This window comes from Saccoglossus kowalevskii, chromosome 14 (assembly GCF_978046115.1).
Source record: "Saccoglossus kowalevskii chromosome 14, keSacKowa6.1, whole genome shotgun sequence".
Lineage (NCBI taxonomy): Eukaryota > Metazoa > Hemichordata > Enteropneusta > Harrimaniidae > Saccoglossus > Saccoglossus kowalevskii.
Genome location: NC_140654.1, coordinates 24,944,313 through 24,971,912, shown reverse-complemented (window position 1 = coordinate 24,971,912; position 27,600 = coordinate 24,944,313). Strand labels below are relative to the sequence as shown.

Below are 27,600 nucleotides of genomic sequence, written 5' to 3'. Positions count from 1 at the left end.
AGATATTATTAGTGAACGCGATATTCGTCAGGTTGCACTTCATATGGTGTTGTGGCGTATGGTTCGTTTCGTGCTCGGGTTCTTTTTCGTATTCGTGCAATGAAATACCAAAAGTTTAAGTCGCATGCTCATACGCACCTGATTTACCTACAGGCACATGTAATTTGCACTCATATTATCACTTTCATTGAAATTGTGTAATCAAACTTTTCTACCAAATTCAACTCAACGTATATATATATATATTAATGGCAATGGTTAACTAATTGACGGGTGAAGTAACACGACAGATGCGTGTGTGTAACCCTCTGTCTATTGGAATATATTGTGACCCTTGAATGATAGAGGGCGTAGCGATCACGGACATATCAGGCTACGTTAGAAAGTTGCTCCGTCAGTTTAATAATATTTCTAGTTATATATTATAAACAAGTTTAGGGAGTTTGCAGGAATATACTCACAGTGTCTTCAATCGCCACAAAACAGAAAACGTACGGCTTGGGATATCTGTTATGTTATTGTCCTGTAGTTCACTGTTAAATCACAAGAAACAATAAGACAATATTAAAAAAACATTCACTCAAAGCACGCAATATGGCAAAATCGACAGTTAATTTAAAGCTCTAAACGTGTGCCACATTCCCCCTTTGGTGGCGCTATTCAACTTGCTAAGTCGTAATGAAACCTCAAAATCGATCGTATCACAACGTATATACTTACAGCGATAAAAATCTCTCGAATCCCGCAAAGGTGTAATTACTGAGGTCAGAGATCGAACCGAAATTGTTATGGCCCAATTTACTGCAAATAAAAAATCAACAAATATAGTTATGAATATTATAAACATGACCAGAGTGCAATTGTAGGCTGCGTTTACATAATTGGTTTCAAAGGAAAACACATAGTTATAATTGATCTGTTTTATTATTTCCATGGCAACACCACATACTTTGGATAAGAAATGAACATTGGCACTTTTATGCTGTCATGGTACTACTTATAGAAGCAATATGAATGCTTTATGTTTATAAATACATTGTATTGTCATGGTGATGTATCATGAACTAAAAAAAACGATATTTTTGCAGCACACAGTTACAGAGTATTCGTTCGACGGAATAATGAAATTCCTAATACGCATGCGCACTGGTTATTTTGGTGCGTACAATAACGCTCCATGTACATGCGTAGTAGTTTATTCCATTTTCTAAAAGAACGAATACTATACAATCTTCTGCAAAAGCCTGGCGATTTGATTGTTCCGATAGAGCGATTTAAAATTGGTTAGAGCAATACCATATTGAAGGGACTATAATTTATACAAATATGGGGTTTCAGAAATTGTGTTTACAAATAAGTGCATATACATTTTATGTGACCTAATGTGTATTTCTACTTACAGTTGCACATATCCAGGTTCTATAACAAAACGCAGATCATTCAAATTTTTATTTTCACAGTCCATTTCGTTGTAATGACACACACAAATTTGGTTGGTGCATATATGATCTGTAAATGATCAGAACAAAAGTGTGGACGGACGTATTAAATAACGTCGAGCAAGGCACCAAATAAGTGTAAGCAAGAAGTGTTCATTGGATGAAAAATAGATCTTAGACGATAATGACCGCTGACATCTCGTTAAACGCGAGAAAGCCACGAGACTTGTTTTTTTTTTACCCTCAAAGAGTTCCATTCTCTTCTGACATTGCGTCCACTGTTCCACTGATCTATGTACAGGGTATTTAGAACAGTGAACGATATGACATGGGAGAATGAAACAATACTTGAGGGGCAAATACAAGTCCCGTGGCGCTCTCGCTCACAGCGAGAACTCGGCGCCCATTTGCGTCAAATGTGACATGAAGACATCATGTACACATAGCATAATATTGACAAATGTTTTGTTTCTCATCAAAATAGAAAGAAGTAGTAGGTAATAATAGTCCTGGTTACTACTAAGGGCCATTGTCTGAAAAGTTTAATTATAATTTATATTTTTTTTTCACAAAAACTAACTCACAGCAGTCTTCTTCATCGTTCCATACTCTCCCACAGTCGACCTCACCATCACACACCATGTGCTGTGTTATGCAATATCCATTGCCACGACATTTAAACGCCCCGTCACCACACTGTTTGTCTCCTAAGAAATAACAAAATTCATAAAGATAAATCATATGTGCTACTTGGCACAACAAAAGCATTTCCTTCATCTTTATAAATAATCATAAATTTCAATAGCAGATGAAGCAAACCAGCCAATCAACGACTTGAAGTACAGCGTGCAGTGACGTCATTTGAAAACTCTCCAATGATATTCAATTGAACAACAAACATCATTCGGGTCAATTTGGGTAGTAAAATTGATGAATATTTATAAAATAACGGGAATCCTCTTGTTGTGCCAAGAGTATATTTATCGATTAAACTGATTTACTATGCGCTATGGACTCAGGGAAGATTACTCTGTTCTTTGTATTCTATAAGCTTTACTGTGTTTTATATGTTCTTAGCGATTTACTGTGTTGACGTATTTGTCCTATGAGTTTTAATGTGTTTTCAATATTGTGTGTGATTTATTGTCTTCCATATCTTCTGGGAGGTTTAGTCTGTTCTCTTTCTTCCGTGAGGTTTACTTCTTTATATTCAGGTAAGTTTAGTGTATTTTTTTCTTTTCTGGGTATATATCCTGTTTTCTCTATATTTTTGTGGATTTACTGGGAGGCCCACTGTCTTCTCTATATTGTGAATTGTTGCTTAGGGGTTCAGAGACTAGACCCAGGTTTAGACGCCGACATTGCAGTTTGTCATACCAGATATTGTTAGTCAGTCAGGTAACTAGCCAGACGAAACAAGCAAGTGCGCACCACTCGAAGAGACAGTTCATCAGCGCTGTGTTCATCGTAGAGTTTCTCCACCAATACTTGCATGCCGTAATCGAGACAAAGAGACAAGTTTATACTCACTGCAATTAATAAGGTGTGATCCATCCTTGCATCCATGAATACTATCAAACTCATCTTTGTAGCAGCGTCTGTCCAAGGAAATACACTGACCATTAAGACAAGCGAACTCCTCGTCTGTGCAGTTTCGCTGCATGTGCTCTGCAAGATACAAAGTACTTGAATAATAGCGCTTGTCATTGGTGTGGGTAACTTGGTTATTCTATGTTTCAAATATATAACAAGTAAAGAACGAAAATAATTCATTTTAGAAAAGTGCGCTGTTTGGTGGACTTTGTGGCCAAGCGATAGATAGGCATTGGTAAGCACAATCGAAATAAATTTAACCGGGAACAACAATTTTCATTTCAACCAGTTCATTATGAAAAAAATATCGCTTAGAAGAATTACATTTCTGCTAATCATTGTCGTTTGAGCGGGTTGATACTCGTGGTGGTTCGTGAAATACTATAAAATACATTATTTTATCTGGAATTAATTTTCACTGAAAAGAATTTCCGGGTGTTTGATGCAAGATTCAGTTAGTAAAGTTTTACCACAGTGTTTTTCATCTGAGTCGTCTTCACAGTCAGCATAGTAATCACATACTTGATATTTTTCTAAACACTGACCAGTACCGCATTGAAACTTGTCATCTGGGCATATATTTTGCTCTGAAAAACGAATAAAACCATCACTAACAGTAACTAACATATTCAAAGCAAAGTTAAAACACCATTTCTTTGATATTCGATTTGTAATATTTTTTTTTTATTTCGTTATCTGAAGATTTATTTGGTTAAACTATGACATTATGTGCAAGGGGCTAATTCAGTCAGTCAGTCAGTCAGTCAGTCAGTCAGTCAGTCAGTCAGTCAGTCAGCCATTCAATAACCACCCGGGCCAACAGCCGTTATACATTCATTTTGTTAGATTAAACTATAATTAGAAATAATCGTGAATAATTATATAACTTATCGATTTTAGTTTCTTACCGCAGCTGCGCTCGTCTGCACTGTCACCACAGTCTCTCGATCCATCACATAGCTGGGATATCGGTAAGCACTCACCGCTTCCACATCTAAACTCATCAGTCCCACAAGGAATGTATCCTTTATAAGTGAAAACAAAGTATTGCACGCAGAAATTTGATATTTAGGTTATAGTAATTTAAACATTCTTAATTGAGAACAATACATATAATATGTATCGGTTGAATATAAATATACATTTCATTGTAATTCATGAAATAAAATAGTCAAGGTGCACTTTAAAATATTAAAAAATATAAAGATATATTTACCCCTCTTATGTAATGGACTGTTCTCATTGCCAATGGCCTTTGGCGAATATTTACAGAATGGAAGACTCCGCTTATCAACGACCCTCATTAATAAATTATATTTTAAATTGTATGTATCAAACAAACTTTGATAAGAAAAGCATTCCATTCTGTAAATAGGCGGTAAATAATATTTACAAAAAGCATAGTCCATTACAGGTAGAGAGTGAATAAACTATTTATATTGTTTATGTTGTTTCTACTGCCTATGATGTGATGTGATGTGAATAATGTGAAATGATGTAATGTGATTTGATGTGATGTAATATGATGCAATATGATGTAATGTGATGCGTTGTGATTTTATGTGATGTGATGTAATGTGATGTGATATGATGTAATGTGATGTGATGTAATGTGATGTGATATGATGTAATGTGATGTGATGTAATGCGTTGTGATTTTATGTGATGTGATGTAATGTGATGTGATATGATGTAATGTGATGTGATGTGATGTGATGTGATCATGTGATGTGATGATGTGATGCGTTGTGATGTGGCGCTACCTGATGTGGTGTATATCGCACCTTCATATTATGGTTAAGTTGTTTTAACGATAATCTTGTGGTTCAAATAAAGAAGGTTCAAACTCTTTCACCAATAAAATAAATAATCTAATTGTACGTTTCTCATACTGTTTATGTTCATTCATAGTTCGTGGTGATCAAATGTTTGCCGAATGATGGATACTAATATGTGTTACTAATAATTAAAAGTTCTTTGAAAGAAGACAGAGTGCATTCCTATTCTATCAGAGGCGCACTCTAACAACAAATCATTTCGCCGATCGTAGGGGGCGCTGTTCACAGTACTGATCTGTGGTCGGCCATAAAAATACATTATGTACAAATATTTGCTTTATTCTAAATGACGAACGACTACACACTGTAGTCTATGAAAACGACATTGATTATACCTGTTTAGCGAAACGCGATACGCCGCGAGTGGGCAGGCTTATTTGAGATGTGTATACCATCCTGAAAATTGCCTGAATCTGAATCAATGTATAGAAAAAAAAGCATGTAACCATAGTTACCACAGTGGTCTTCATCAGTTCCATGGATACAATAACGCCGATAGTCACACACGGCCATCATTGGAATGCATCTACCGTCATCTTCTCCGCAATGTTGATGTGGGACATTATACATACTATAATATGTGCAATTGTAGTCATCGGCTGAATAAGAATAAAAATGTGACGTCATTGGGCGAAACAACGTTGTATAATTGAATCAGATTGTGGTTTTATTGATTAACGAAACTGATATCAGTTTTCGATATGATGCAAAGCTATATACCTCAGAAAGCCAACGAGATCACGCTGGAAGCGAAAAATCTCGAGAGTTGTTCATTGCCCTCAAATATCGCATCAGACGCAATGGCAGGTGAGAATGGAACACTATTGAAAGAGCAAACAACAAGTCTCGTTGCTCTCTCGCTCTAAACGAGATCTCGGCAGCCATTTTCACCAGATTTATGGTTCACTAACTGTTACTTACTACATCCATACTCGTCTGAGCCATCAAGGCAGTCATCTTCGTCATCACAGAGATAAGATTTATGAAGGCAGCGTGAATAATCACGACACCAAAACTGGCTCTCTTCGGAACAGGTATTGTTACCTAGAATCACAAATAAACGACAATTATCGTTACATCACGCCAGTAATTACCATAGCAACTTATTTATTCATTACAATATATCGGAAACCAGAGTTTGACCAATGCTTTACAAGGACAAAAGTTCACAATACTCAAATCCAGACATTACGCATTCACCGCACTGGTAACTGGCAGGTACAGTTTACAGATTACTAGATAAGTCGCAATTAATTAAGCATAATATATATGCTATTGTTTCCAAAACCAAATACTGTTACAGTCAATATTACTCCGGGCACAGTTTTGCTAAATATATCGTGACGTCATGTAGGTGCCACATGATCCGTTGACCATTGCAAACTCGGATGGATTTTGAAAAATAAATCTTCACTAAAACATTTTTGACAAAATACAATTCTACCAGTAAATTTACAGAAAAAAAAGTCCCACACATATGATAGAGAATAGAAAAAAAGTTTATAATGACCAATTAACAGGAAGTAACAAAATACTTCCGTTCCCGTGTATCGAATAGGCACAGTAAGTTAATTGATTACGCAGAGATCAATTCATTACATTATTTAACCATCTCTGTTGACACCATGATTGCAATGTACTATGCGTTGACTCGAAATTATTTCAATCAGTATACCTGTACTCGTGAAAGTCAGCTGATTTTCTGAAGTTATCCGCAACAAGGTGAAATACTTACCGCAATTAGTTTCGTCTTCGCAGGAACCGACACAGTCACATTTCAAATCACAGAGATGGGAATTCCTTATACAACGGTTGTTGCTACACCGGAAATAGTCATCCGGACATTCATCTGCAGAAGTAAATTTTATGTCGATAAACAGCAATCATTGAAGGGCGGTGGTCGTCACGCCACGCACGTGCGAAATATGGGTCTCATATAAACAAAGATGGCGTCTTTGACCGTAAGACGAAAGAGTACAAACTGAGAGGTTACCAAGCTTCAGTTAGGCATTTTTGTTGGTTATTGCAAGGTGTCGAACTGAATGAGTCACCGTCGGTAATTAGAGCAAGTCAGGCCCTGATCAAAACTCGCACCCGTGATTTTATTTAAAAAGCGCATTGGATTGTGGGAAAATCATTTTTTATCAACACAAATGTCACACATGCGCGGCGCGACGACCACCGCCCTTTAAGCCTTGTAGGATGTAGGTTTTGTGAGAACACAATTCTTCAGTCAAACCGTGACCACAAGCGGAATAAATGATTGGGGAGGGCGACCTAACGGAAAGGCAGAATAATTGGGAATACCTCAACGAATTGAGATTATCACTTTTTATTTTCTAATATTTGGTGCTTGTCGCATACGACTTATTTACCACTTCCGTGTCACTGAGAATGTTCTAGAACCGTACTGTGTCTGGGTGGAATATTCTAGATTTTTTTTAGAAACTGGCTGAATAGGTAATAGAACACTGTAGGAGGCAATAGAAGGTAATAGAACATTCTAGAAATTTGTAGTAGGTTCCAGACTCATTATGTATGCTGATGTAATGGTCTATTTATAGACAGGGGGGTATATATAGGGGAGTTGTTCAGCACTGAGTTCAGATCGGAGATCTCGTTGAATTGTATTGGAGTTTAAGTATCTAGTCATTAGAGTAGTGTAGTTTTGCCGCGTTATTGTACTTGATGTTTGCAGAGTACAATAATGCCAGTTGAAACCTCATCTGTTGGCTCCGTGTTCGTATTTTATCATCGCCGCCAGGGAAGTCTTTCTGTTACTGTTGCCATTTTGGTATTTGAACCATCACACCTGTACTATACCAATTACGGTAATATTACGTTGCGTGTGACAGGGCTGAATGAAGTCATGTCACGTATAATATTGCAAAACTTTACAGAACTCTAGGTGAAAATTACAAATTTAAACAAGACTTCCGTCATTAGCTTTCATGATGTATTCAAGGGAAAATTCAAATTTTATCTCCCAAATTGTTGGTGTATTTTTTAAATATAGCGGGAAAAAATCTCTGGTGGACGAGGATGATACTGATATTGCCAGCCTATGGTGATGACATTCACAGGCCCAATTTACCACGGACATATGCGGGAATTGGTGAGGAGTAATTCGATTATGTGCATTGTATCAGTCTATACAGTGCGGACGATTTTTTCGAGATATGATGGAAATGAATACAAATTACAAGTTTCTTAAATTGACACATGTCTACACCTCTTCATCAAAGTAGGATGACCTTTGTAAGTTCAACAGTTGACCTTTGACCCACTTATGCCTGTAATCCACGGCGAGCAGTTTGAACATCATTTATAGAATCTGTTAACCATCGACATCATTTTGTGAGATCATTGTAATTTTCCCTCTTTATGAAACTAATAGTTGACATAGTACATGAGGTTCACTGTCGCGTATTTCTGTTGAGTGCGTCATCCACTCTGCTGTCTCGTTCATAGTAACTCACACAATAATCACTAAAATCGACCTCTAAATATCTATCTACCACACCACTGTATTGCAGGTAACTGTTTTTAATAGACCATTTTCCGTCCACTGCGAGAATCACGCGTTATGCGTAAAATCGAACGTAAAAACAGGACAAACAAAGGTCATAGTGTCGTAGTCGCGTCAAACATCGCGTGGGATTCGACAAACGCGAAAGTATTTCGGGGACATTTCCATGCTTAATAATGTGCTGTCCACATTTGATGATAGGCAATTTCGATTAAGTAGGGGTATTCGGAAGCAATATTCCACTGTCGAAGATCGGCCGGTCAATGTAAGCTACGAAATAAAGAAATTCTAGTTCAAAATCAAATCGTTCGATTTTTGCGGCAGACGTTCGACGCGCGTCTTTCATGCATCTCGCGAGATCTCGCAATTGTACGGAAAATCACCTATTAGTTGAAGTACCGTGAAACCCTGGAAAAGTTGCATTTGTTAGGCTCATATGCGCGAGACGACGTTCGCGCTTAAGTAACGAACGAGCTAACAATTCCCGTGACGTAATATATTGAAGTACCACGCGCACTAGAAACCCACATTCATTTTTTTTTATATAATTATGTGTATGTTTTGTACACTTACCATAGCAATTGACCTCGTCCGCGTGATCGCTCTCACAGTCTGGAATTCCGTTGCACCACAGGTAACGATGAATCAGAGAACCATCGGAGCAAGAAATGTGATGTTCTGAAACAAATATGATACAAATGTGCATAATATAAGACTCTATGAAAACCCTAGCATCCATATATTTATTTTTTCAAATTCAATTATAGACATGTTACGTTCACCGTTAGTGGTGAGCTTTTTTGACATTGACAAGCTCCGGAGAGTGATATATTGTTTGAGAATTATTTTATTCTGTTCCAATAAAATGGCTATGTTCACATATTCCGTGTAGACAAAAAGGATATTTAAAATTACGATTACAAATTCCATACAAATGTTATGATATTTGAATATCAATATTGAATTTCATAATAATCTAGAGGGATGGTAAAATGTTATCCTATTTATCGTGTTCGCTACTTCAATGTGCAACTCATTAACAGTCCCAAACTATTCAGCAGAAACTGTTACATTAGGTAAATTGGTTAGATTATTTCAATGCAATTACGACGATGTCTCATTATATTGTTTACCTTCACCACACCACGTTTCATCAGAACCATCGTTACAGTCTTTTATACCATCACAGACAAAGGCGCCAGTCACACACTCTTCATTTTGGCATCGAAATTCGCCATACCAACATGGACGGTGATCTGAGTTAATATATTAACATATTTGTTAATAATTATAGAATCTGAATGTGAATACAAGTGTGGTGGATTTACAATCTGAATATGAATATAATTAAGTGTTCGGATGTGAGGCTGAATACATGTATGACGATTTACAATCTGGATATGAAGCCAACTGTGGCTGTTTTACAATACGGATATAAATACAAGTGTGAAGGTTTTCAGTATGCGTATGAACACAAACATGGAAGTTCAAAATAAGCATATTATTATTTGTAATCTGATTAATGTGGTACAATCTGTATATGGATACAAGTGTGGCGATTTACAATCTACATATGAATGCATGCATATGATCACCTGTGTGAGGGTTTACATGTTAATACATGTATGGTGGTTTACAATTTTGCATACACATGTTATACACACGTAGTAATTCGCTGCTGATACTCACAGCAATTCATCTCATCTGAATTATCGCCACAGTCGTCGATAAAGTCACATACTCGGTCACGTGGTACACATTTATGATTTTCCTTACTGCACTTGACATGGGATGACACGCACTGGAATGTTTCTGTAAAGATATAACACGTGATGTGCTCGTGGTGCACACGTGACGTACGGCAATGACTCACACTATTTGGGCGTAATTTAGAGCCATGCGAAGATATCGTATGAGTACGTCATCAAAAATGACGTTTTGATCATCCTCGTTCGAGGCTAAATTGTGCTATATATGACTGATTTGACACACCGTAAAATGCTTAAATAATTATTGTCGCTTTAAACAAATATGACTATGCACGATTCAGTGACCAATCATCACGTACTCTTGTTATTCAGTGACCAATCATCACGTACTCTTGTCAGCAAACAGGGGACCAGAATCTTACAAACGACCTAAGCTGAGATCAATGACCATGAACTGCAATTACTTACGTCGAGTTCATAGGTCAATTGTAAAGGAGTTGTTAACATAACGGGCGGCAACTGAATGCGGTATACATCTATTAGAGAAAGCTGTTTCCAAACAACCAACAAATAGTAGCTTCATTTAGACAGCTTGCATTTGAATATATTATTGTGTTCAATATTATACGTTTGTATTCACACTGCACACAACAAAAATATTATTCGTTTCATGGAATGGTGAATACCGCAAATGCGCATGCCCATTGAAACCACGACACATATGTGTGTGTGTGCAGAGCCAATACAATATTATTAAATATATATACAATATTATGAATTACTAGCAAACTATTATTAAAAGCTTATTTTGGATATTTAAGTTCATTATCAGTGGTTTTGAGGTTGACGATGTAAACATAAATTGATGCTCGTAGCAGGTTACTAATCTCAACACACAGGGTTATACAAGCGCCTGCGGATGGATTTTATTTGATACAAAATCAACAACAATCAAGGCATTGGTTTGGTTTGTGAGTAGATTATGGTAACTTACCTGGTTCAACTTTTTGTTTTCGAGTTGTCAGTACTGTGTTTTCGAATCGTATTTAAAGTATTTCGGGAATAGTATTTGAGTGATGTGATGATGATGTTTACCATTCGATTTTAAACCTTCGAAAAGCTATTTTTTCGTAAATTTTCGAGTACACGACTCATTTGGAATAAAATAGAATTCAGAATGAATTCCCTGTGTTACCGAATGAAAAAAGGTAGGCGTGTGAAAAGACTGACAACGGTGAGTGTCTTGTTTAGAGTCCCGAGGCGATTCTAAAGCCAGAAAAATCGAAGGGAAGGCTACTTACCATTTGCACAGTTTTCAATAACTGAACTAACGTAATAAAGCCCCGAAATTTGTAATTCATTTTTAGCTATAAGGAATTTTAAGAAATCCATCCGCATGTTTCTAGAAGTCCCCTTCGGTGTTCTAACCATAGTCGGCGGTTATTCCACAGAAGTTACGGAGCAAAACAATAGTATGACGTCATGATTTTGGCTTAAGTTATGTAATATCGCCTAATAGGCGATTTATTGCCGTGGTTCATATATAGTAATACCTATTTAGTAACTTATTTTGTTTCAATGCATATCGCCCATATTTATATTAAAAGCATGAACATCGCGAATTAACCTTTCCGCTGCATATGCGTTGTTAACTTGCATATAGTCTATACTTTCTGTGCATTTGGTATCTAGGGATCATTTTGGCTCAATATTATATGAATTCAAATCAGCAAAATCACGGCTCATGTTCTGTAGTCACTGTGTGAGACAGGAATGTATCGCCGGTGATGGCAGTGTTTACGTTACTAACCGCAATTTGCTTCGTCTGATCCATCCGGGCAATCGTCTACGAAATCACATCGGCGAATCAAATCGATACACGTGGTGTTGCATTGAAACTGGTATATCGGGCAACCTGGAATAATAAAGTGAAATTAACAAACGCCCCAGTGAAATGCGCATGCGTCCGGTCTGAATAAACAAAATCCGCGCTTCTTGCGAGATCTCGCAGATAGCGGGATAATGATAATGTGTATGATCTGAATTGACCATTTCCCCCACGACGACGGTACACTGACGTTGACGGATGAAAGTGATACAAATCAAAATGTAGCCGTTCGTCATTTAAATTATATTAAATCTCTCAAGTTAGCTTTCTGAAGGACGAAGATAAAAACAATATTGTTGTGAACAGCCCCTTTTACATATCACGTCGCAGATACTTTGCCGCTAGAGGGCGTAACTAATATGAAATGTACTGAGGAGTGTGCTATAATATCGCACTCATTCCCACCACAAATATTGACTAAATATGGCAACATGGCAACTACAGTCGTTACCATGAAACAAGAGATAAAACAAGTATTACTTGTAGAGCTTGGGAAATATTTGCGTACACTACTGCAGCGACAAAAAAACGACGCAAAATTTGTGATTAAAGAGTCGCGGACTTCAGATGGTAATGGTTTAAAAGGGATGACGTCGGCACTTACCGCACTCAAGTACACTTTCATCGAGTCCATTTTGGCAATCTGCTATATCGTTACATACCAGGGCCGCGTCAATGCATACTCCAGGTACACACTCGAAGCTGGGACTGCATCCAGGCGTATCCCGTCCAGCGTTTCCCGGCTTATCTCCGATTATTAAGTCTGAAATTAAACAAATCGTCGCACGAAAATGTGAACAAAATAATGGTTTTAACACGACGATGACAGGCGTCGTTTTTGGAACCTTTTTTCAAATTCTTTCGGAATATAAAATGAATACATCTTATTCACAGATTTGCCCAGGTTTGTATGAGCATGAGTTATCAAACAGACGCAATTGATAGAAATATATATACATCATACAAGTGACATCGACCCTACAATAGTATAAGATCTACGGTATTACGAAGCGATGAAACCATTTCCTCCTCTTTACCATCACCACTATGGAACGGAATGAAAGGAAGCATATAAGATGGTGGTTCGAATTGATTGGAGTAAACAGAGCTATTTAAAACGGTGGTATAAATTGAACGTAATAAAAAGAACAAATTGAGACAATAGTTTAAAAGCGACGGAGTAAACAAAACCACTTGAGGGGGTGGTTTGGATGAAACGGAGTAAATAGAACCACTTAAGAATGTTGTTTCACGGTTATTAAAAAAATGTAATGTGATGTAATGTAATGTAATGTAATGTAATGTAATGTAATGTAATGTAATGTAATGTAATGTTAATGTAATATGAGGTTATTACGAGGATACTGCTAAGTATGAACGAAGACAGTACAGCGGTAGTATCGATGCGAACGCATACTGCCTGACTACATTATTATCATTATTATTATTATTATTATACATCTTTTCCACCCAGGAATACATCACAGGAATGCCGAAATTCAAAACGTTTAATAACAGGTTTAGCGAACTTCTTTGTATGGGGTACGGCAAACCCTTGAGGCAGCCATGTTTGTTTTTATTATTAGAGGACGCCTAATTACGCGCGTAATCATTCCATATTTGGAATTCGCATTTCCTAATATGGTAGGATGAAAATACCCAGTGCAATACCACAATTAATGTAATGTAATGTAATGTAATGTAATGTAATGTAATGTAATGTAATGTAATGAGAACTATATGCGACGAGGTTTGAATTGAGTGAACTAAACAGAAGCACTTGGGATTGTGGTTTGAATGGGAGGAGAAAACAGAAACATGTGAGGCCATGGTTTGAATAGAACAAAGTAGGAGAGCCACTTGAGACGGCTATAAATTTTATTAACGAGTTTCGTCTGCAATAATCATTTGAAAACACGTCTGCAAAACGATCTGTGTTTATTAACCGTGTTAGCAACATCACTGAATGATATCGACAAGAATTCGTGTGCTCGTCGGGAAATCACCATCACACACTGCGACAAAAAGATGTTTTTTTCTCTGGCCCAATTAAACATTCGATGGAAGAATGAAACAGAAAACATTCTGAATAGTAGCGACCAAATGCAACGAAAATTCTGAGCAGTGGCGGCGGCACGGAGTGGGGACAGAGAGGGCGGTAGCCCCTCGAAACAATTGTTAGGGGGCGTCGCCCCTCCAAAATCAAGCTGAAACTTTTTGTGTCAGCAACCCCCCTAAAATGCGGGAAATAGCGTTTCAGAGGGTCTGGATTTCAAAATTGTTAAGGGGAGCATGCGCATGCCCCCGGACCCCCTAGTAAGGTTGTAGAGGAGATCTCGCCTCCTCGCCGCCTCTGCTGAGGTATAATATATTGGTAGACCATGATCCCATAAGACACAACGCCAGCAACGTTACGTTCAAGAATTAGCCTGGTATGTGGCATATGGTTAATTCAGAATAGAAATCGGCGTAACACAGTATTGTTAACTGCAATGCAAGGAAATACGACTCTGAGTCTCGGCTTGATTTACAGCCGCATTACCTTAAGGTACATGGTGCGCCAACGAAGATACCCTGCCATGAACGATAAGGCGTATATTACAGAGTATATGTAATAATTCAGTAATCTCATATGATTGCATCAAATAGTAAATGCAGTTACTATAGTAACTGAAATGAACCAAGCTTCCAAATGCATTGAAATATAATGATGCCAACATATAATGAAAAGACAAGAACAAGAAGAAGAGAAGGAATGCAAACATTGGAACAAACTCGGGCTGCATTTCATTAATGAGACAGATTTCATCATAAAGTGTGCGGCGGTGAAACAAATATGCGTTACCATGGTAACGCATGGTAATCAGTAGGCATAGTGGTGTCTCCGCTATTCACTAAATCAAATTGGCAGCACTACTAGACATATCAACTGTCGGCAGACGACCTTGCGGTCACATCGCAGCATCAACAATCTAAGACACAAAGAGCTTTCAACAGATAATTGGGGCGGGTTTACGACAATTTATCATACAAGAGTGACACCATACCATTACCGACACCATTTACGGCTGCACAACTGAATCAATTTTAATGCAATGTTTGTCACCCTCGTTAGCGCAAATACGCCTGACAGCATCCACTGGATGTATGCGAATTTCGATCATTCCTCAAGTTTTATTTTGTTGTAATTGTCCGAACAAGTCTCGCGTCGTCATCACAGTCTACATTTGTCTGAGAATGTCGGCCGTAATCGGCACGTATGCGATTTTAAACGTTGTTTTGACGGAGAAATGTGTACCAGTCAATTGCGATCGTCTGTAATTTCAACCGTTATGGATAACAAGTGCAATCGTGAAGTGAAACAAGTGCCACTTTCTCGCACCTGGAGAAACTTAATATTTACCCTCTTCTCTATCGTTGATAAGAGAAATGTTTGTCTCGTATAGAATCATGACCAGCTATCATGAAGTCTCCCAGAGCGGCTTGATAATCTCACTTGATATTCTTCGTTAGTCGGCAACCATACTCGTAATTCTCGCCGTTTTATACCAATACGACGTTATCGCAATTTACTGAATTTAATCCTCATAAGGGGCGCTCTCTAGCGACGAAGAGCTACTTTGACGTACACCAGAGAAAGCAACGTCGTTCAAATAAACTTTTTGTATAGCCGCTCGTCACTCAAAAAATATTAAATCTATGAAAATAGTATTTTTTCTCTTTCCAGACATTTATCTATCGAATTGTAAACGATGTTTATTACATGCCTTTACGACACAGAACTTCATGGCCGCTAGTCGGCGCGACTTACATAATGGTGTATTTGAGATTGTGTGGTATAATACCTAACACACATTTTGCGCCGCTGAAAGTCGATAAAAACTGTTAGCACTGCCTCGAGCTATGTTGGTGAGAATAGGTATCAGGTCTCACCAACTGCGAAAAAATGAAAGCGACTCTTTCACGCCCTTGTATATATTTCTGCAGTCACAGTTACGTCATGCTGTTAGACGCCCTGGTATTGAGAAACGATTAACTGAAGGACTCCCCAGTGAGTAGAAATATGTAGACCGTCGTATATAAGTTTATACGAACTGGACACAAAGTCAGTGGTTGTTATAGATACGGGCCCATTGTGTCAAGAAGACTAATATTGCAAGATTGCAAGTGGCAAATGTCACGTGTAGACGGTAAATAAATCTCTGTAATTAATGACACGTGGATCGCCAGCCAGACGATATCTCGTAGACCGGATTTTTTGCAGATTGTGCATATTTTTTTTTTTTATTTTTAACATAAAACTTAGTAATAATTGAGCCATTGTGTTTCCTTTTGTCGACGCCGTCAAGTATATTGACAGCAACTGCAGCCAGCAATCATCGCACGCCCACGGTTGAAAGAAATGTGTCAATGGGAGGAAATCTGAAAACATTATCGGTGATTTGTCATATGAATGATGAAAGCTATTACAGGGACAGGTGAGGTAATGGTTCACTCAAACACCGGGAAATCGTAGATTAGCTCTTGCGACTATCGTTTGTCATACTTTTCCTTGTTTAAATTCTCCTTGGTGATGTTTGGTTTGTGACGCGGTTACGTACGCGCGCCGTCTTGTTTGAGTGTTTGAAATAGTGCATGGCATGCGTGTGTATGTGTAGAGGGGGGGGGGGCTAACTGAACACAGATGCTTCACGGGAGTCAAATATTCCGCACTTCGATCATATGATTCATAACAGTTATGTTTGTGATCCAATACTTTTTACGTGCATATGCCGGATATCACGTGACTCGTATACTTTTTACTCGTGGATATACATCATTCGCCCAGCGGAGATTGCATTTTCTCGCCGTGATAAAGTTTGCTGGTGCCGATTCCACTAATAATATAACGGATACGTACAATATTGTGCTTGAAGCGAGCACCCTCTCATACGTTAGTACTGTAAACCAAACTTTAGCGATTTCCGAAAGCGATTGTCACATTGAAATCAAGTTTAGCTATTGAGTCGACTCATAGTTACATTAATTAGTAAACTTGAACAAATTCAATATCAATCTGATTAAAATCTGATTTAGAGTATGGGCTTTAATTAGTTTGGCTATAAACTTACTTTTATTTTATTTTTATTACTTTTGTTATTAATGCCTTTTTATTTTATTATTTAACTTTTTTTAATTCGCCCTTGTTGGCTTTCCCAATTACCAAAACTTCAAAAAATAAATACTAGATCAAAATAAAATAAATATACAAAAAAGCCAAAACTAAGATCTTATTTTAATCAGATTGATTCAATATGTGTACGTCATCACCATTGGAACTGACAAAAACAAACAAAGCAACAGTATTCTTCTATATTTTCCATAGCATTTGCAATCAGGAATGACAACGATATACTTATCTATAACTTACAAATATGAATCTAACAGTTAACGGAAAACTATTCCAAGCAGAGAGTCGCCCGAGGCGACCAAGGCCACTATACACACGCAATAGCCTCGTTCTCGCATTGTTTTACCTACAGCTGAATAAATCGTACACTTTTCACGATCATATTACTAAATATTAGAAATATAACTAATTGAAAGCGTCTGATTGTGGTCACATGATATGTAATACTTGTGTTCAAATACAGCAGTGATAAAGCGAGGTATGTGCCCGCCAGCAAGGAAAGGTTGGATTTCCTGTAAATAGCTTACTAATTGACAATTACTTCCATTGGTGGAAACAGTTGGAAATTAGAAAATTGGAATCCTTGGGTCAGCGAGTACTGTTTTCAGACGTAATATTGCTAACGCACACAGGCTCAATTTCATATGCCACTACGTACCAGATGCATTTGGCATTTAACTATAAAATAGTTTTTAGCTCTTTGAATTGAATTTCAGTTTTCTTTGACCTTGGACGGAAATGGTCGCCGAGATCTCATTGAGTACGAGACCAAACCACGAGTATTGTTTTTGCCCATTAAAGACTGTTGTATTAGTTATCGCTCCCATGGCCAAGGTTGATATAAGCATGGTATTTAGAACATTAGGCGCGTACTGGCGAAAATGGCATTCTCCCTCCCGGAGTAGTTCCTTGAGGTTAGAATATACTTGTAGAAAATAGAACTCTACGTGGGAGATTGGGATAACGGCATTCTCCTTCCCAGAGATCATTGAGGCTAGAACACCGAAAGTATCCTGCCACCACACACCGCCATTTTGTGGTGAAACGCCGCAAGACTTTTACTACGCCAACTATTTGGATATTTTTGTTATTAGAGGGCTCTCGTGTTGATTTATTACTATTGATAAACAAGTTTTACAATATTTCATCGATAGCTGATAATATTGTTTTCGTGAACGCACTGTCAAGTGTGAAACAGTTATAATTTACAAAAGAAAATTTCATCGCAGAATATCGGTTACTAAGGTGTTACCCGGTTCATCAAGCATCAAAGACCTGCATGGCAATGTCTCGATGTGCGGAGGGGGGGGGGTGGTAAAAGAAAAGTTATATAACAATTTATTATTTAATAATTTATTAAAATATATAAGTTTGTCCAACTCCCTGTGATATAACGTCTAAACTTTACAATAAATCACAAAATAACATGACAAATAAAGTAATTATTTCTCATAAAACACGGTTGTATATGTTTTCTGTTTTCAACTGTTTTTTCCCCATGTGCCAATAACAATATAATGATGATGTCTATTTTAGCGAAAGTGGGAGGGAGATTGTATTATATTGAAGATACATAAGGCTCACACGTGAGGAAGTTTAAGCTTATTCATACGGAAAATGTGCGAAATCTATTTAAAAAAAATCTTTCACTAAGAACTCTTTATTTGTTAATTGTATTTACTCGTAAAAAAAAATAACACGTCATGATCATGGGCTACGATTTTAACAATTTAGTGTGCTCACATTTTACCCTTCTTCGGGAGCACGGCATACTAGTACTTTTAATTCATTCTTTCAAGTTTTGGGTTTATTTTCTATGAAGATTCTAACTGTAGCGTGGGACCTATAGGCGGACGTTTGAGTCCCATCATGCATCGCACGGTACACATGAGCTGGTGTCATCGAACTCGCTCATCAGTAACCGGTAAACAGTTAATTCCTGAAACAACGTTAACTTGGAATCTAGATTTTTTGTTTTGTCTTCCCTTCAGTTTTAAGCTCATAATATTTAAAACAGGAACGTTGGATCGAGGTCATCTCAGAACATCTCTAGTAGAATGAATAGACACAATAAAAAAAACTCATCCTATAACAACTTAAAAAAACGTTTTATTTATTTTTACATATTAACAATTATACTGAAAACTGGAAACAATCAATGAAGCATCTTATTACTTATTCAAATTAGAAACGTACACAACAACCACTTCCTCTGCACTGGTCGCGTTACCTACACGTTTCTCGCGGGCATAGGTATCAGCAGTCGCACTAATTTTCCCGTCATATGTTTGAAATTCTACTACTAATCACGAAGCGACGAGCCGAACATTGACGCCGTGAACGAGATATTGCAAAACATATATCGTGATAACAGGCTATTTTTAAATTGCACATATGTTCGGATAAACGACGATACTGTATTCCAATTTCACGATTATTTTAGTTCGCCGACATATTCTGAAATTGGGGACAAAACAACATGAGTGACATTTACTTGGATAAGGAGGTGGAATCTTGTATCTTAGTCTTACGTAAAAGGATCGTATGTTATGGAGTCTCACATCTCGCGCGCGGGATTTGTTATCACGTGATATTCAGACCACTTGAAGTGTGGTTACTTAACTACTTAATGGCTTGCGAGAATATCTACCTTCACTTTGGCGTCCTTTGCTCTGATCACTTGAAGCTTGAACGTCGTTATTAAAGTAAAAATAACACTTCACAATATTACGTAACCATGGTGAATTCATTCATAGTGTACACTGCGAAGAACCAACATTAGTCTGTAATATATATATATCCTCTAATTGCGATGAGATCCTGTGGTATGTCTTTTATGGCACATTTCTTTTCTTTCACCCTTTTTTATCTTAAGGACGAACTGTTTAGGCGATATGTAGAATAACACGTGGAACACCAGCGTATATTGTTTCGTAAGTGTACTTGCATTGAACGAAAAATTCGAAAAGGTTTCTTTATACGTGCCAGAGTCATGCCTCGATATGCAGTTTACCTCAGAGCAAGTGGGTGCCGATGATGGTTTACAAATTAACGATAGATTTTTTTTTCATTTCTGAAAAAAAAGTTTCCTAAAGCCAACAGATAGGCTCTTAGACAATTAGCTCCAATGTGGCGAAAACAGGTGAATATTTAAATTTTCGAGTAGTCCAGTTTGAAGTCAGTGCTTGTATACCACCATTTTACGAGACAATATGGAATCGATATGCAAAGTCCATATGAAAATGTCTAGGCGTGCTTGTTATTTTTTAATTACGACATTGCAGCCATGTCATAGGCCGCATGCACGGCCCTTGCAGGTCACGCATCCGGGAACATTTGGGGTCTATTTTCATCCTATAACATCTGCAACAGTTTCTAATATTATAAATAATTTTTTCGTTGAGCAATTTTTAAAGTTGAAAAACTCTTAATATAGTAACTGCTTGTCGACGAGAAATAATTTCGAAATGTACACTGATTCGTTTGTTTATTGCCCAGGTGATGTACCGATTGAGAGTCACGCAATCAGAGACCCAATGCGATTAAAATAAAGCTCTGTCCCAGCAAAGACCATTTAAGATACTTCGACAGAAGCGAGCCCGGCGGAGTAAACATTTGAGAGCGACCGGGGTCAAAACACTTATACGAATACTAAATATTAACATTATCGAGAAAACATTGAAGGGAACACTATAGTTAGTATCGCGTGTAATGGGAAATGTTTCCCTATGTACCCCGTAATGTAATACATAAGTGGGAGGGATTTCCTCACTTCTAATTAAACTACTGGGGTGGCCGTACTTAATTACGATGACTTGGTTGCGGAATGCTGACATTTTAATCGATACACTGGAATTTTAATTGATTGTTGAAAAGAGAAAGACGAACGAAAAATCGTACGTTATTCTACCTCATGCGTTCATGTAAGAAGACACTGTTAGTCAGCGTCAACTTTTCGACGTTGATGGAGCACGCAATGTAAATTAGATTGATTTTCACTATTTTTGTCCCGATACTGCTGATTAAATGCATGATGGATTATTTACAACTTTGGAGCAAATGTTATAATAATATTAGTTTGGAGAAGTAATGAATTATCCAATGCGCATGGAAGTTAAATATTTAGTACGTACCAGAATTGATATCACGTGGCATTTGCGCAGTTTCTCGGCAACGTCATCAATACAATACAAGACGTGTTTAATTTACCACAAATCAAAGTAAAATGCGTGAATGATTATGTAATTTGGAGCGAAAATTTTGGAACTGTAAATAAACGGTATTCAATGCGACTATAATAACTGAAATGCGCCATGAATACCACGAGTGTTGTGTGCAAATGTCGCCGTTTTTAAAAATTACTAATAGCTCATTTGACAGCTTCAACACTATTAGCCTCTTAAGTAAACGACATAGAAGTAAATGGAGTGATTTTAGTGTGTCATGAGAGCGACAACTTTTAAATGTTTTTACTACAGTATCGTCCAACAACTGATCGAGATGTTTCAATTCAAATTTGTATATGCATAATTGTACATGACATATTAAATTACCAACTAGTCAATTTACAAAATAAAGATTCAGTATCACATGATAACGACAGCAACTATTTCACGCGTCTCTAAATATAATAAAAACAGATCATCGTGGGAAATGAATTTGTACGAGAATTTGCAAAGCAGGAAGTGAAGTAATCAATTTCATATCACGTAGCGGGTTATCTCGCGTTATCTCGCGTCATGGTCGTAAAACACAAACAAGAAGTCCTGTTTATCTCACGTACTCTCGCGATAATAGATCATTTACCGTGCAACTTCAAAACATCAATAAAATGAACTTTTAATCTACCGCCGCCCTCAGTTTAACGCCCTGATTCATCATTGTATGATCATCGAGACCTGTCTCATATCGTATTAGGATATTGACTCGTTTCCTCCCGATACACAGCTGCAGGAATGAATTCGATTTTTCGTTATCGGACTTTTTACAAATAATTTGTATTATGAATCGTTTTCAACCGCTTTTATTCAGTTTACGCAACCCTTCACGACAGTGGCGGATCCAGAGGGGTGGGGGCAAGGGGGCCATGGCCACCTCCAAACGCATGAAAATGCATCTCGATTACGCATAGCATCGTCCGAATCGCACGGTCCCGTGTATTCGACCTATAGGCCTGAACCCCCCCCCCCCCAATACATTTTGCTGGATCCGCCCCAGCTTAACGATACAAATGTATGTCAAATGCAATTCAGTAATGGGTACTTTAATGGCGTTTAACGACGAGATTCACGGCGTGACATCCCCCAAGGGAACGGCTACGATCGGTGATAATTACCTGCATTTCACGCCGTTTAAGTTTGACCTTATCACTGTGTTATCTTTCTCACTTTGTAGGAGAAATTGAACGTTTTAAACGAGCGCTGAATCGCCGTAATTCTCTCACACGCCGTCTCCAACTATGATAACGTGTGCATATTTACGATTATCAATTGCAATTCCTCGCATGCAACGTATGGTTCAATGGCTGCCGTGGGGTGGGACGGCCTCGTATCGTTACAAAAGATGCACACATACGTATGTTTTTCATTTACTATGGAATCACTCTTCTGTATCTCTAAAAATACATTTTATAGCGCCAAATTAAAATGTAGAAAGTGTGTTCAAATGTCGTCACAGACGATTCGCAAATACTGTACCCGTACAACAGGAAAATAATCACTATGCGTCCGTCTACTGCAACACAGTCAAAATCCGTGGCTGTCGACTGTGAAGTCAGTGCAGTATAATCATTGTGTCAGCCTCGCGTTAAGTGGCTTGATTTCTTGCCACTCCTGGTAGATTTGAAGTAAAACGTGACGGACATTTCGAAATACGTCACGCTGATTTCGTTGGTAATTTTAACAGGATATCGTAGGTTTAATTGTAAATGACCCAAATCATCATTTTCAAGGATGTTTGAACATTTTTTGTGAGACAATTAGTTTGGTGAGCATGTTTATTTATATTATCTTGTAAAATACAATTAGAGAAATTGCGATTTTTAGACTTCGATGACGGTTTCAGATCTTCCCTGAGGTAAACGTGTTTTGATATTTGTTTTACAATATTTATAGGCAATATACCTAAGACGTGATTGACTGCTATTGTGTCGCTTATAGCGAGATATCAACTAGACCTGTCCCCTTAAGTATGTTTCTTTCTCTCTCGTCATCTCGCCCCCTCACAGATGGTGCATTTTCCACTGACACTTTCATTTCAATAAAAGTCAATACAATACTGGTAATGACGTCACTCGTATCAACCGGCTCTATCAACCAAAAAATACCAGGTAATGACTTTATAGTAAGTATCATTTCTACTCATATTACAACAGAGAACATATATAACATATACGCTGAGTCTGGAACGCGCGCGCATTGCCCGCGTGGTAAAAGTTGTCTTTACGTTTTGTTATTACGCGCTTCGTGGGAATTACTACATAAAGGTTAACCACTGTCAAATTCCATTCTAGATGCCATAAAAATGCTCGCAGCATGCATAGGAGACGTTTTTACAAATTGCTAATGAGACAGAGATGCAGGGAGTCATTGTTTGTATTTCAAGATATTTTGATCGGTAAAATGTAGACTAGGGAATGATTTACGTCATATGTAGCCCAGTGGTTGCTGTGATGCGTCATTGATCAAGAGATGAGATTAAGAAAGAGACCAATACCTTCCCGGACGGATGTTTCAATTCAATTCAATTCAATTCACTAACCGATGCAACTTTGATAAAACCTCGGTTAAGGTCTGCAGGTCTGCATCCTGATAAATGCTGGGATATACTTAGCACATTAAAGTTATTATGGTCATTAGAAAGAAGAATTTCCTAATATTTGATTAATACACTATATATACCTCCATAACTTGCACATGCAATAAACAAGAATATTTCCCAGTTGAGTTGTTATATCAAGTTACTAGGAAACATATTCAACTACAACACAACATATCAAGAGTGTTTGATGTAATTCAAGTTAGCTAATCAGTGATCACAAGGGGTTACGTAATGTTATGCGCTTATTTTAAAAACGATTCAATTGCCTGACTGCCTCCAAAATAACCCCACTTTGGAAACAGTAAGCAAAACAGAACACTCTACTGCGCGTATGTGCGATACATTTAGTAAACAAGATGTTCGAGTTCAATTCGGTCGCAAACAAAATCTGCGACGAAACAATCCCATAGCTTATGCCTGTCTTCGTGGAAAGTTCGCGACAAAACACGGAATATACGGCGCTTTGCAATGTGTTACTGAACTGGTGGTAGCGATGACACCAAGAAAATATTGGGGGAACACAATTCCACGAGGGAAATATACGTACGCTATGTACCATTTTATTACACCCAGACGTTTATGTGAAATGGGATTCATTTTGAAATATATTCCGTGAAAGAAATCTTTGTTTGAAGAACAAAACCACTAGAACCTGAACAAATCGTAAAACTGATAGATCTCATAACACCACGCCGTCATTTCCTCGTGCCCATTATCTACGTTTGATGCTTGGCTTTGGTACAGCTGTGACTAGCCAGACTAGCGATCATTAAAACAATCATTAATGATAATAACAATACAGAGTCCGGTATAATCAGTGATATCTTTTTCAAAGATTTTATAATAATCAAACTTTTATGGATAATAAAATATCTTTATATGGATTTGAGGTTTGTTTCTAGCAATAAAGAGAGAATATTAATGTCTGTGTTCATATGATCCATGTGAACAGTACTTGTGTTTCTTTCCATATACAATTTTATCCCCCAAAATTCTCATTAATCCTCTGTCTTCAATACATATAGAGGAGCATTTTTATTTCTGACTAAATCAGAACAAAACATTGAATACCCCTTATGCCCATGCATTTTATGTGTACCCACTTTGAGCAGAGTCGGTCACTGTACCCTAGGGAAACCTTAATAATGGAAACACATTCAAATGGCCGTCGGTCCGCCATGTTGAATCGGATCAAGACAAAACATATCACGCTCCTACAATATATACATTTTGTATTTTGTCGTCATACACATTTTAACAGTAATTCAGTTCTACCTATCAGAAACGAAACACCAGATCTACAAGTAACAACTGAAATTCATATGTTCAGGTATCAGCATTTTTTTGTGGCAGAGACTCAGACTACATATAACCGTCTACCTGTGCATGTCACATTCACGCGAGCCAAATTCATCCCTTTGCCTTGTCCTCTTGTCGACTAATTACTCGTGAATTGCATAAGTCGAAGTTGGTGTATGTTGTTAAATAGCGTTTGTCACGATTATGAGTTGTTACTAAAACAGAACTGGTGTAATCATGAAGCACAATAAAACGCGGGAAATATATCAAATGAGGTCAAAGTACGCAGACGATAAAGACATTTTAAACTCCAACTGCGTTACTTTTGTGTGATTTTCCGTGATTTGTTGTGAATCCCAAGGAAGCCTATTACCTAAACTAAGCCCTCGGGAAATTATTTCAACGTCACAACAGTTATAAATACGCCTGTCGCTAGTTTAGATTTTACTTACTCGTTTTTTGTTGTTGTCCGAATCGAACGTGAATAATTAATCACATGACGCAATGCTTAATAGTGACGTCAATTGAAACACTCTATTAGTACCAACAAGAAAGTCTACCTCCATCGGAGTTCAATCAAATGAAACTCAAATACGTATAACAACTTTGAATCAAATAAGTCCAGTCACCTCATCACCGATAAAAAAAAGTTGTGAATACAACCTTTTTAGTATCGATGTTTTTGATTGGGTGACAACGCCAAATTACCTTGTGTTGTATTGATTATTGATTGTAATCGGTGTTTTGTACCCTAAATAATAATAATTCCAGTTGATTGATTTCGTGTGACATGGTCTAATGAACAAAACGATGACTAGCATATAGTCTGCAACGTAAAATTCCAGTTACGTCTGTGCTAGTATTTAAAATTGTTGCAATTCTTCACTGCAGCTATTACAATAAACCGAATTGGTTTGGATTGATCTTACAGTATCATGTCACATTTCGTCATAACTTCTGAAGTTTTCAATTTTTCTGACGCAATCGTCTGCTCTGATGTCAATGTTCAACACGATACAGTGCATATGAATACCAATCACCAACGCTAACAACTACATTTAATATCATTTATTCAACAATCTGGTGTTTGAGTTGTAGTTTCGGTTGTGGTCACGATTGCTGTATATTTACGGAATGGAGGACGGCGCCGTCGGCGCGTGTGGTCCATTATTGCACCTAGCCATATGATCTATGGCAAGATAATATGTGAACACGTTATCGCGTGTAGACCCTTCTCCGAATCCAATATGACGCTGTGGGAGATTCATTACTCATGTTATAAATCATCGCCAACAGAATTAAACACATTTTATTAGTTAAATTCTTTTTTTTTTTTTTTTTTTCGTTTTTTTTTTTTTTTTTTTTTTTGTGGAAAATGGATTTTGTTTGTGAATGTGTGAATGGAGGTTTATATCATTGTGTGATAATCAAAAGCTATGGCGTTAATACACCTCTGATTCTAATAGTGGTGATTTACAACAGGAAACAGTAGGAAGCATGCGCAATACCCGAAACGTCGAATATACGTGTACTAACTGCTTTGTAACGAAGAAGTCGACATTTTGAAGAGTGCGTCATAGCGCTTGAGTTTCAGTTGCGCGTGTGACGTTCATCAGTGTACGACATGCAAAAACAAGTTGGCAGTTAATTGTCTAGATACAAATTATCTCTCAACGTGAAACAATTATTGATTCTTGTTTATGAACGATCCGTACAAATTTTAGGAAACACAGGACATGGATAAGTCGCACCATTCTTATTTGTAGTTTTGACCTCAACGATTGCCCAGTTATCAAATGCCAATAGGGATGCACGTGATACCGATCAGCCAAACAGAACACGGCGTTTCAATAATGGTATGAAAACTGTATAATACAGAGCAATGACTAATAAGCAAACGAAACATAATTCTATGATAATGCAAACGATACAAACGAGGACAGAATTAAGTGTTCACATTATGCACACCGATACAGATTGTTACCAATGTTGTCTTTTTCGTTTGGTTATTTTCCTGCTATGTCTAATTTCTGTACAGCGTTTTCTAATTTAACGCGCTTTGTAGAAATTACTGTAATAGCCGCCAAGCCCAGATAACGTCGCGAGAAATAGCCATGCTATTCTGTCCCCGGCTGTATATGTTGATATTGTAAACCACGGTCGTTAATGCCATCTTAGGGGTGAAATACATCCCCAGGATCACTAACTAGAATTAGAAAGCGAATAGCGGTAACTATCAGCCGATATAAATTGAAAAAAAAAATAGTTAAACGCGCTCGATTAACTGTAGTCGACAAGGCACCTGATAACCTCCGC

At 37.5% G+C, this 27,600-nt stretch overlaps 1 protein-coding gene across 1 annotated transcript in view; it reads right to left on the bottom strand.

Moving 5' to 3' along the window:
* The window catches only part of LOC102808571 (G protein-coupled receptor GRL101-like), a 46,986-nt gene that overhangs the window by 13,612 nt on the left and 5,774 nt on the right, over positions 1-27,600 (bottom strand). The window contains exons 2-16 of the mRNA XM_085507563.1: positions 12,601-12,759; positions 11,919-12,023; positions 10,089-10,211; positions 9,533-9,655; positions 8,973-9,077; positions 6,606-6,719; positions 5,792-5,914; positions 5,326-5,469; positions 3,941-4,057; positions 3,503-3,619; positions 2,970-3,107; positions 2,024-2,146; positions 1,401-1,509; positions 721-801; positions 462-533 (exon numbers count right to left, since the gene is read on the bottom strand). Coding sequence (XP_085363689.1) covers positions 462-533; positions 721-801; positions 1,401-1,509; positions 2,024-2,146; positions 2,970-3,107; positions 3,503-3,619; positions 3,941-4,057; positions 5,326-5,469; positions 5,792-5,914; positions 6,606-6,719; positions 8,973-9,077; positions 9,533-9,655; positions 10,089-10,211; positions 11,919-12,023; positions 12,601-12,759 — 1,753 coding nt within the window. The remainder of the gene's footprint in view (positions 1-461; positions 534-720; positions 802-1,400; positions 1,510-2,023; positions 2,147-2,969; positions 3,108-3,502; positions 3,620-3,940; positions 4,058-5,325; positions 5,470-5,791; positions 5,915-6,605; positions 6,720-8,972; positions 9,078-9,532; positions 9,656-10,088; positions 10,212-11,918; positions 12,024-12,600; positions 12,760-27,600) is intronic.